The sequence below is a fragment of the Amblyomma maculatum genome, chromosome 3 (assembly GCF_055883805.1).
Source record: "Amblyomma maculatum isolate TAMU_Amacu chromosome 3, ASM5588380v1, whole genome shotgun sequence".
Taxonomy (NCBI): domain Eukaryota; kingdom Metazoa; phylum Arthropoda; class Arachnida; order Ixodida; family Ixodidae; genus Amblyomma; species Amblyomma maculatum.
The window spans coordinates 196963206-196975362 of NC_139346.1; the positions used below are offsets into that span (position 1 = coordinate 196963206).

At 48.4% G+C, this 12157-nt stretch overlaps 1 protein-coding gene across 1 annotated transcript in view; it reads right to left on the minus strand.

The window, feature by feature from the left end:
* LOC146197364 (sodium- and chloride-dependent GABA transporter 1-like) overlaps positions 1-11693 on the minus strand; it is a 71586-nt gene extending 59893 nt beyond the window's left edge. The window contains exon 1 of the mRNA XM_084599175.1: positions 10382-11693. Within this exon, the coding sequence (XP_084455301.1) occupies positions 10382-11093 (712 nt within the window). The 5' untranslated portion in view covers positions 11094-11693. The remainder of the gene's footprint in view (positions 1-10381) is intronic.
* Between the last annotated feature and the right edge of the window lie 464 nt (positions 11694-12157).

A 12157-nucleotide genomic window follows, 5' to 3' on the forward strand; every position in this document is an offset into this window, starting at 1 on the left:
TTCACTGAAGTTCTCTGTTCATGCGGCATCCAGCAAAAAGAACCCTTCCCATCCACAGCCCTCAAGCAGGTTTGAATCAATTTCAGCTCAAATAGAAAAGCATTGTTTCCTGATGCCATTCTGTCAATTTCAGCTCAAATAGAAAAGCATTGTTTCCCGATGCCATTCTGTAAAGCCAATCTGTGAAAAAAAAAAAAAAAAAAAAAAAAAAAAAACATGCTACTGCATTATAGGCTGAATGTGCATAGGACACGAAGTTGAACGGCCTAGCCGGCAAGATGTCAGTAATTAAAGCCAGCGCTACAAGCGACAGCCAGTGAATGCGCCGTAGTTATCCGCTTCTCTGTTCCATGCGTAAAACATCTCAAACGAAGGTTATACAGTTTCCTTGAAGTATTCTCCAATCTCAGCAACGTCTGGAACTGTATTGCCAAATGTGCGGTCGCGGTGTGAGAGCAACAGATGACGTTTTACTTCGAGTGCTCTGTGAAATTTCACGTGGTGCACCCCACCACATGAACGCAGAGCAGAAGGGCCCGGATGATAATGATGCTGCTCATCCTTCATCCGATCGTTCTGTTGCTGCATGCATGATCGCAGTGTTGCTGTACGCTATAGTCCGTACAATGGGGCTACGTGTGTCGCGAGATAGAAATAAAATTATCGCCTTACGCCACGGGTCATAGCTTCTAGATATATAGCTTAGTTTACTGCTTGTAAATGCCGAGAGGTCGGTCGGTCGGAAAGTTGAATATTTGGCCTGCTACTCTGCTTCGCAGAAGCAGAAGGAGAGAATAAAGAGGATTATGATGCGTGACGACGTGGGGAGAATTCACGGCGAATTGCATCACAAGCGCGAGTAGAGCCCCGCGTCGCTCAAAAATGCGGAAAAAAGCCATCATTGCCCTCATAGTTTTCCATTTCTCCGGCCATGCGCTTAATAGCAAATCCTCCGAGAGGGGCATTGTCCAAATGGTTCAAGGAAGCGGCTAACGTTATTCTTTCAGTCGCATAGAAGGAGGCCAGGGGGCGTATTGCGCAGCGATCGCATCGCAAGAACTGTCACAAACCGAGCAATTACACCCCCTTCTATTGGCCTATACTGACCGATGGGCATATTAACCAATAGGAGCAGGGCTAATTGACAGGTTTGTGATAGTTTCTATTGCAGGCTTTTTATCTGACCTTTGTATACTACGGCCTAAAGGCTGCTGAGCGCTTCATTAAAGTTGAAGAGCGAGATATATAATAGCACTATGCATTGCTCGCGTATAGCATAGAAGGACGCTGACCGCACCACCCCGTCGTGGTTGCGGCACGTCAAGCAGCAAAGTTTGAAGGACGCTTAAGCTTTGCTTTTAAGACAGCAAGGGAACAACACGTCATTTCATCGAGCCGCTTCACGTCACAAGGTAGCTATCAACATACTGTATAGCCCAAATACGTGGTTATAGGCTTTCGTGCCTCGATCAGGAAGTTTATTACGACAGCATGGATCGTTGAGAAGATTCTTATCGAAGACTCGTCCGTATCGTTCATGTCCCCTTACCATAACGCAATGTGCACTGTCAAGGCCAGCACTCTGACTGCCTTTATGCAATCATGCGCTCTCCACGACACCGACATCAGAGTGACGTAGAGGAGGGCGATATGCTTACGCGTCCTGACACGATTTCCTAACAGAATGCGAACGAGCAGCTGAAGGCAGTTTATCTAAAAGGTAACTAAAGAAACCTGGGGTGAAATTTGATCTGTTTTCTGGCTGGCTAATTCGGGCAAGTCGTTAATATCTAGAAACCGTGAGAGAATTTTTTTTCTCGCTTTTTCTTTTTTCTATATTCGCCCTGGTTTTGACTGCGCGAGTAAACGAAAAAAAAAAGGAAAAAAATGTGGGGAGAAAATAAACACGACCAGGTACGGGTGCAATGCATCCAAAGAGCGCTGAAACAGGCACCTTATACAGGGAGGCAAGTTACTGTCGTGTGACACTTCGTGCGAAGCAGGTAATCACCCCTTACGGCAAAGTCAGTTCTGTTGACAGCTGTATGAAAATAGCCCTCACTTACAAGCTGGTGACGTTGCCACGCTACGCTTGCAGCTTCAGTAAATTCGGGAAACAATTTCTCACTGTGCCCATCTCAGATGTAAGCAAATTGCATTGTGGATGTATAATGGAGTTCATTATGTCTTAGGAATTAGAGCGTCATCAATTCTGAACACAAATGAGTGTTATTTTGTTGTTGCACAATGTTTCTCTTGTGCATTGAGGGGGAAGGGAGGGGTAAATATGTCTTCCCCACTTTATCGCGGCTGGCAGGCACCCCTCTAACTACCCCGTGATCGGAAGCGCAACGGTGAGCAAGCCAATCACGTCAGCCGAACTCGTAGGAGCCAGTTTTTGGTGCACACAGTATTTATTGATGCTAATACCTTAACATCAGCCAATCAGTTGTGTCCTGAAAAAAATTTCTCAGATGTGGAATGGCAGAGATATCGTCCAGCTCGCCACCAATGTTCTAAGAGGATGCGTACGTCGCCTGTGGCTCGAGTAATTATTTTCTTCGCCTGCTCTCTCGATTGGCAATAATTCCGCAACGGGACACACATGAGAGCAGTAAGGCTTTGTCCCTTGCCCGCCGGCATCTCGCTGCGAGAACTGAGGACGCCCTGTGCCCGTAGGACCCAGATAAACAACGGATGCCCACGCCTGGCAGTGGGCTGTAGATAAGCATTGGCGACCTTTTATGTGCGCTAGATTTCCCGTGGCGCTCGTCTTTCGCAGTGCTTTCAGGTGAGGGGCTGCGAACAATACGGACAGGGGTGAAATCCGTGCTTTGTTTTCTGAAGATCCCACGAGAAATACTGTAGAAATACTTAATACAGTAGTGTTAAAAACACGTGCACGAATCTCGACTTCGACATTAATATTTCCAACGCTGTTCCTTCCATCAGGTGTACTAAGCAACTAGACTGGACTAATGCTTACATCCAATGCATTTTGTTGCGGACGAAGGTTACGAAATTATTAACACTCGTGTATTCAATTCCTAGAGCGTAAGCTACACTACTCCAGGCTAATAAATTCGGAAATCTACCGCCTTTTCTGCTTTGACCTTCGGACTTCGTCTTTGAAACAGTCGGCCAAGTCAATTAGTGTTGAGTTTACGTGCACGTTTCTAGTTAGTGACAAGGTATAATTAGTTATAGTTAAGTATCATTAAGCATGCAAAATATAAGTAGTGATCCACGTGATATATCGTTACATAGCTATCGATGATAGCTAGTTAATATGATAGTTTAATTCATTAGCGACATTAATTATTGCAATTAATTGACATTGAAATATGACATATATTGTAGTACATCGTCGGATAGCTACTGACGAGCAAACTTTAGTTACACAATTGCTTAGTCATTGCAAAACCATGCAAAACAGAGCTTGAGCTCGATAAACCAGGTTTTATCGTATTGAACCTCCCCAATTTTTCGCGCTTGTTAAACAACTCAGGTTACATGAAATTATTCAGGAGCCCTCTACTGCAACGTGTCTCTCATATAGTTGCTTTGATTGGACTTGGATTGTTCAACTGAGCACCAAAACATATTCTAAAGTATTTTATAAAACTGTTCCAGCGTACGTTCTTCAATGGATTCATCTTAATTATGGGGAAATTAAAGGATAAAACAATAGTTTCCACATTATGCTCTATACTGTACCTAAATTAGAGTGACAATGTCAGAAATTTGTTACCTTTGGTAAAACATAGAATCTATGCGTGGTGCATTCCAAACAATGTGCCATTGGTCCATTTTGCGAGCTTTGTCCGTGATTAGATAAAGGACAACGTTAAGGTCTTTACCATCTCAAAGGCCCAGGAAGAGTTGACAGTTTTTATCCAAAAAGCGACTTCATATTTTCTCAACATATGTGGTTTAAAATGAGAGACGAGAAGTTATTGAAAGCTGGTTAAACGTCAAACTTTCGCTTTCCCTTGTTCTTCTCACAAAGGCGCCATGAATCTGATCTGAAAGGGCTGATCACTGAAAACATGCCGACAACTTACTTCGCGTGTTAGCTTTATGTAGTAATGAGTTCGCGGCGTGTCGCAAATTCGTGACCCCTGGGCGTTGAAGAGTCGCAGGGCCCGCATTTCATGGTAGAAAACCCTTTCGCGGTCCAGGTCATGTCGGTATAGTAGCAGGAATTAGAACAACGCATTGCTCTGAAATTCAGAGGTGCATGATTTTGTTTATTAAGTATCGGGCGGCTCATGGGAAGATGAAAGCCCCAAGGAACAGATATAAGGAACTGTTAACGTGAAGCTTTCAAGGGCTGGATGGATGGAATATAGGAGGTTACCCCCTTTGAAACGGGGTGGTGGCAGTTGCTATCATGCCCATCCCCCCCCCCCCCTTTATCTTATTGTTTTAGATTGGTTAACTATACCATCATTCTATTTATTGAATTTTTGTTTCTACATTACTAACATTAGGTCACGTTTCCGCTTTTAAGCCACCAATCTTCCAATCGGTTTTTGCTAGCTTCCACCGCAGGTTCATTCACCCGGCCACTGGTATCTCTAAACCCCAGAGCTTCAGCAAGAGTGACTGCGCCTGCATCTTCCGGATGGATACCATTACATTCGAGTACAATATGGTCAATTGTTTCTGTGGAGTTCACATACTGCACATGCGTCATCTTCATTGCTAAATTTATTTTTGTAGCTGCGTGTTCTAAGGCACCCTGATCTGGCTTCAAAAAGTAGGGAGGCATAGGGCACTGCCTCTTGCGTTATCAAAGAAAGCTTCCTTCCCGATCTACCTTTTCCACTTTCGGTATAGCTCCGCACTGTTTCTTTTCCATCGAATTTATCCAATTTTTACCTTCTGTGTTTTTCACCTGTTGCTTAACGGTCTTTATTTCTTCGTCCTTGTGAGCAGCATACTTACTGGTTATTTCCTAGTTCTTTTCCTCCATTGTGAGTCAACGCTATTTAGGTATAGGTATTTAAATACTTTAGCTGCCCATCTGTTAGTGTCCAATTTCCTCAAGCGTTCCTCATATAATATTTTACTCTGAGCTTCCCGTACTTCGAAAGATGACCAGCCCATATCTCCCTTTACCGCCTCATTTGTGGTTTTGCCGCGGGCACCCAGTGCTAATCGTCCGACGGCTAACTGATTTATTTCTGCTGTCGACTGTACTTCTGATTTTAGGCACAAAAATGCATTTCTGAAAGTAAGCCCGGGCACCATAATTCCTTTCCAAATACCCCTCAAAACCTCATATCTGTTGTATCTCCACAATGCCCTATGCTTCATTATTCCGGCTACTCCAGAGTGGACAGCGCCTCTAGCGGTATTAACACTCACATTACAAGGCGCAAGAAATAACCCGAAGCAATTACCGCGCAGCTTCCCCAGAACTCACGCATCGGTATAGCTTTAAAATAAACCGCCGACATGGCCACGAAGCGAATGCGCCAAGGTCAAGACGATTCTGCGCCGGTTATACGGTATAGATGCACAGAACAATCATGCAATAAAAGCGGAACAATGCTGACGACACGCAGAAACGATGCTTGCCGCCGCTGCCTTCTCCGAAACCTTGTCAGCGAAAACTGCTTTCTATGATGCACGAGTAGTTAGCTCTGTCTTGTGACATGAAGTAAACGGGTAGCGATTACCGTCATTTCACGGGACCAGACTTCCCTCCCGGAAATCAGTGTGCGCGAGTTTACCGAGCAGAACAATCACCGTCAGCCGGCCCTTCGACGTCCACACGGGGGAGGAGCTTTAGACGTCAGTTCATCCTTTCCTCGTAGGTTTTCGTACATGCGGGAGTAGTTCAATATTAAAGGCAGAATGAATAAATGACAGATGGCAAAGCGCAGCCGCACGTCCGGAAAGTTTCGCAATAACCTTGAGCCCAATGCGTAGTTTTCAGCAGGACCTCTTTCATTGCTCGCGCTGACCTGCAATCTTATTTCTTGCACTGTTCTTTTTTTTTTAGTTTTTTTTTTTTCGTTTGAAATGCGGTAGAGAAAATGGGGAGGGAAAAGGAGGCACGATCTCGGCAGCGAGTTAACGAAAGCAGTTTTGTTGTCTATACATAAGAGCCAGCGATATTCTGTGAATCACGCTGAGCGGTGGAAACTTTCTTTCGTGCTGTTTTTCAGCGAAGTAGACCATGTAGCCGCAGTTCGAGATTTCGCAGTTCCCTGGCCCGCAAGGCCGTGAAGAAAAAGAACCGGTTATTTACGCTGGGCGATTTGGCAGCGAAATTAATGAGGGCACTGAAAGCCTGCCGGTAAATAGTGGCTCATAGTTCTTCCATGGAAAGTTTTCTTCCACGGCATTGCTCCTCCCTCTTAAAAAAAAAAAAGGAAAGGAGGAGTGGGATGGGTTAATTAGATTTTCACAAGCAAGATCGAACAGCACCAGGTATATTATCTTTGCTATTCAAACTCGCTACGTCAGCGTTGCGCAAAGTGCACATAAGTTGCTTTTCAGCACTCGCTTTTCCTTAGAAACTGACTATCGCTGGTGAAGTGAACACTTTCTTCGCGTGTTTTTTGCTTGTGAACCTCCGGTATAAGATGAGGGGCGTCATCTATCAGCGGGTTTCTTCTCCGCAGTTCGGCAAAGACTTCGAGCAATCGCACCACAACCATAACCTGACAATCACTCTCCCGAGGCGAAGACGGCTGTTTGCAAGCGTCGGCTCGTATCACCCCGTCCGTGCAGTTGTTTACTTAGTCAAGATAAAGTGCGCAAATGCACACTGCAGACATTTTGGTTCTTTTCCTTTATAGAGTTTTATTCGTTGTCCCATGAACAGTATATCGATGCCTCGGCTCATGACTCTGTAGCAGTGGGCGCCGTGCTACAAAAGCGCTCTTATATTTGCACGTGTTTCCGAAGGAGCCACGCTTGTGTCGGAGCGGCGAAACACCTGAGTGTGCGCGAAACCAACTGCGACCGGAGTCATCTGTGGCATGAGCGCACCAAAGCGCGCGCAAGTGGTACGTACTGCTCTTCGTTCAGGGGAAACACCAACGCGATCCAATGACGGCCTTGACAAAGGCACAGAAATCTTTGAGGCATCATTTAGTGTCACAGTGCCTCTGAAGTGCGTACAAGGGAACAACGTCTGCCGTCCACCTTACACAACCTATAGCCGACAATCAGTGAAATAATCCACCGGAAGGGATAGCCAACAATCAATGAAATAATCCACCGGAAGGGAGGGGGGGGGGGGGGAGGGGGAGGGGGGGGTAAGTATCGCGTACATGCTTGTCGCGCACGTTTACGCCTAACAAGTGCTGGGACGGCATCCTGCACTACGCCCCGTCTATATTGGCCTTCCTGCTGTGCAGGAGAAGACCCCATTTAAGGTCGTGCATTGCAGAGAAGCCACTACTACACTCGGCGCAATGGTCGCATCGGCTGGCCTGTACATGTGTTAAAAGACCGGCGGCGTGCCGAGAGTATAGTAGGTTGTCGTCGAGAGCTTAGTGAAGGTCTGTTACCCCATTATTTTGGACCATACAGCGGTGACTCGGCGCTCTGTTTCCAAATCAACGACAGCATCGCAGGGGCACCGAACACACCCAGGTTTGGCGTGTGTTGTGAAGAGGCGCGCTGACGGATGCGTATCTTGTGGAGTGTCTTCGTGTGCCCTGAATTTTCGGGCTAAACCTCAGGTCAAGGAAGAGCGGCGCCGTTTCTGTAAAGTTTTCTTTTTAAAAGTTCTTGTTCGCTGCTTTCGGCACGCGGACGCAGTGCTCTTTGCAACGCCATCAACGATGTCACGATCGTGCGACAGTTTCTACGATGTTCGAGGTGATTGTCGAGTGCACCTTCTTGTCTCCAAATTTCTCTACACCGCCTCTGATTGGAGCGCGGTCGAAAGTGACGGGTGTCCGACGAGTGCGTCCATCACCAAGGCTGAGCTAAGTTACCCTATTTCCGCCCTGTCCTGCTAGGTGAGGGAAAAAAAAAAAAAGATGAAAACAAATGCCGGGGATTTTTTTTTTTTTTCTTCTCTTAACTGGCCACATTTTACTCTCAAGGCATGGAAACTTTGCGAACGGTGCATACTCACACCAGCGAATGGCAAACATTTCTTTTTCTGCACTAAGCACCCCGTATTAACGACTATTACATTCGAAGTGTTTCGCCGTATCAGTAGAGACACGCATATCTCGCAGCAATATTGCGTTTCAGCACTACGCGATGTACAGTGTCGCTCCCTGTAACATTGTAATGCATTCCAAGCACATAATTGGTTCCTCTGTTCGGAATTTGCGGAGGCGGCCTGCGTTTTTCAAACATAACCCAAATACAACCTTGTCTTTTGAGCGATGCGCAGGGGCCCACATTTTACAAAAAAGCGTCAGAACTACCCCGGCCCCAACTCTTCCCGCGTGCGCCCGAGTAAACGAGCACGCTCGACTGAGTCAGCCAAGCTCTCCAAGAGCGAGCGCGGCAAATATTCTGCGATTTTGCGCAAGCAGCTTCGTCCTGGCTTTATTGCACACCTGCAGCAGTCTGAGCGTTTTAGTTGGCTGTACGCCAACAGCAAAACTAGCGCAAGCTATAAAAAGACAGAGGAATCGCCTGTTTACAGCAGAAGCGAACAATGCACGCGTTGAAACTCACACGGCGGTTACGAGCCTCCCCGCCGGGGTGGTGCAGCGGTAAGACGCCCGACTACTGTCCGGGGTTCCCGGGTTCGAACCCGACCGCGGCGGCTGCGTCTCGATGGAGGCGAAACGAAGTGGCGCCCGTGTGCTGTGCGATGTCAGCGCACGTTAAAGATCCCCAGGTGGTCTAAGCTACTCCGTAGCCCTCCACTACGGCTCCTCTCTTTCCCCTTTCACTCCCACCTTCATCCCTTCCCTTACGGCGCGGTTCAGGTGTCCACAGATACAGCGCCTTTCCCTTCCTGTAAACCAATTATTATTATTATTATTATTATTATTATTATTATTATTATTATTATTATTATTATTATTACGAGCCTGGCATCTTCCGCGATTGATTGATTGGTCCACAGGAAGGGAAAGGCGCAGTATCTGTCACACTTGTAGCTGTGGACACCTGCACCGCGCCGTAAGGGAAGGGAGGAAGGTGGGAGTGAAAGTGGAAAGGGAGAAAGAGGAGCCGTAGTGGATGGCTACGGAGTAATTTGGACCACCTGGGGATCTTTAACGTGCGCTGACATCGCACAGCACACGGACGCCACTTCGTTTCGCCTCCATCGAGACGCAGCCGCCGCGGTCGGGTTCGAACCCGGGTACTCCGGCACAGTAGTCGGGCGTCTTACCACTGCACCACCCCGGCGGGGCAACATCTTCCGCGGTAACGTTAAATCGTGCGCTCATTCAGCCAGGTACGCTCGCCTCCCCCATCCCTTCCCTCCTCTGCGCGGCCACATGCATGCATTGCGCAGCTCGTTGATCACCTGAGACCGTCCCCGTTACGAAAAAAAAAAAAAAAGAAAACAAAGTGGGCGCAAACTTTAAACGCAAAAGCGCCTTTAACACCGCTTTTCATTCAGATAGTTTTTTTGTTTTTTTTTTTTTTTTTTTTTTTTTTGCATTCAGAGACTGGCACAGACTTTGGCAAAGTGTTAAACGTATTTGGTCATGGCTTGGTTGTTTGGGCAAAAAGGCACAGTACTAGTTTCATTTCTCGGTGGACACCTTCAATCCACTTTGGAACGTTTACATGTGAGGCTCTTTTTTATGTTGCTGAGTGACGTAGCAGCAAATAGCGCGCTCAGCCAAATGGCGCGATTCAACTATCACTAAGCACGGTGGAAAGGCGCTTTTCGTTCGTAACCGTCCGGTCCCTCCAAGGGGACCAGGCTAAGCGATATTCATTAAGGGTCAAATAAGAGACAGTAACAAACGACTCGCGTACGGCAGTCGCGGAACGCTGAATGATTTGTAAAGAAACCTGGCCGCAGTTCTTTTCCTTGCATAAATTAACGTTGTTCCATGCAACAGCATCTAGGTCCTGTACGTTAGAAGAAATGCCTGCTTTTTAATATTGGAAAAATATCACTAAAACTATGCCCTCTCTGCGAATGTATTCACTACAGAATCTCTCATTAGCCGTCGATAGGCGCTCTGCAGGATGCTGAAATAAGACATCCAAGTACAGCAAACCTACAGAGCGCGATGTCCTGCTAGACAATTACATGCACTCCGAGCATCGGAGCTGTACAAGAAGGCACATTCAGTTAAGACAAAGCTAAATAGTATCGAAAGGAACGAAAATGCTCTGGAGCAACTTTGAATGCAGATGTTAAATTTCCAGCTAACATTCAAAAGCGCAGAATGCTGCAAACATGCAGGACGCAGGATCTCACCTCCACCGTGGACGAAGCAGAAGTAGGGGAACCTCCATATGTTTCCCAGGCCAACGGCCTCCCGCGAGCATCCGGCCAAGAGATCTAGGTAGTGCACCCAGCGAGACTCCTTCACTTTCTTCTTGGGCTGTTCAGTGACGTTCTCTTCGTCCGAAGACGTCTCGTAGTCTTCGTCGATGATCACCTTGGAGTACTTGGGCGGCTCGAGCGGCCGCAGCTCGGGCACCGATCGGGACAGGCGCCGGGACCTGCGTGTGCCCAAAGTGCTGCGAGGTTCTTCACCGAACGAGAAAGAGCGCAAGTGGTAACGGGCGGCCTCTTCGAAGCCCTTGCTCGACATCATGTCCGCGGGTGCAGGCGTTGGGGGCGCGATTGGTTGAAACACCAGTCGGGTCGGCGTCCCGGGAGGCTGGTCCGGGTCGCTGACCATGGTCGGGATGCCCGGCACCAGGCCCGCCGACGTTGGGAACAGGATGATGGGGCCAAGACCACCGTAACACTCCGTTGCATCGCCGCCACCCGAGTTGGCAGAACCGTCCGGCAACACGTACTGTGTGGTCGGCAAGTACGGCACAGCCACGGCATGTTCATAGGAATCGCCGCTGAAGCTGCCCGAGTTCCTGTCCGGGTAACGAAAGGCAGAAATCCGAGCCAGCAGCGGCGAGGGCTGCGGGCTCGCAGAATACAGGTGACCGATGTTATTCGGCTGCATGGTCCCACCGTGTCTCTTCTAAGCAGACCGTTTCACCTCATTGTCGTGGCTTCTCACGCTGCGTAAAGGAAATCAGCCAGCGGCGTCGTCATTGCCTCGTCTTCTACTCCGGCCCGTTGCCGCTGGCGTCGACGGCGGAGTCTCCGCGTCCTCTTGTGCAGCGTCGCGACCGGGCTGGCTTTGCCGCTGCTTCTGTGGGAAGCCGCGTTGAAAGGCACGTTCCCTCCGTCTCCCGCCGTCCCTCTCTCAACGCCGACAGAGTAAAATAATCGCTGCGGTCGCGCGAGTTGACTGCGCGCTGCTGCTCACGCCGAGCTCCCAGCAGGTATGTACTGCTAGCCAAAGCGGTGTCCTCGCGATAACGCGGTCTCCGAAATGGCGGATCGCAACTGCGCCGGCAGATGGAAGCACCTGTCAATCTGAATATTAGTGACAGTCCCTCTCCTGGACCTCTCGCCTGCATATTCGCATGATACAAGCTCGGTTTTGTTCCCTCGTTCGCAATCCTCCTCTAAAAGTGACGTTGCTCCTGCGCAATCTGTGGGGAATCCTTGCGTCTGCGACGTGCCTGCTAGCGCCAGCGGTCGGTTCCTTCGACAAGGTCGCGCTTGTTTACTCGCACCGGAAACGAATTACTCGTCCACCGCATTCAATACGATGGGACTTCACGCGCGGGCGTCGCTGGCGCGTAGCGTGCGCTCAAAAGCGCCGTGAGAGCAACAAAGGAGGCGGAAGCGGGGCTCGGGCTACTCTTTACATGCGGAGGCACGCGCGAGTTGCCACTCACGAAACGCCGGCCGGAACGAGAAATGCTGCGTCACGTCTCGCTGCTTTGCAGGACACAACGCTGCAACACGACTTTTTTTTTTCTTTTTTTTTTTTAAAGAAATAAAACGAGTTCTAAACTGTTTACTGGCACCATAGACACGGGCCGCTCGGGAGGCTGCGTTCTTCGACCGACGGGATTTATTGGTTCTCTAAGGGGGAAAACAGGAAACATTGCTTTGCTATACGCGAGAATGAATGAAATCCGGCTTTAAAAACATTGATAGGGGATTGGGGGA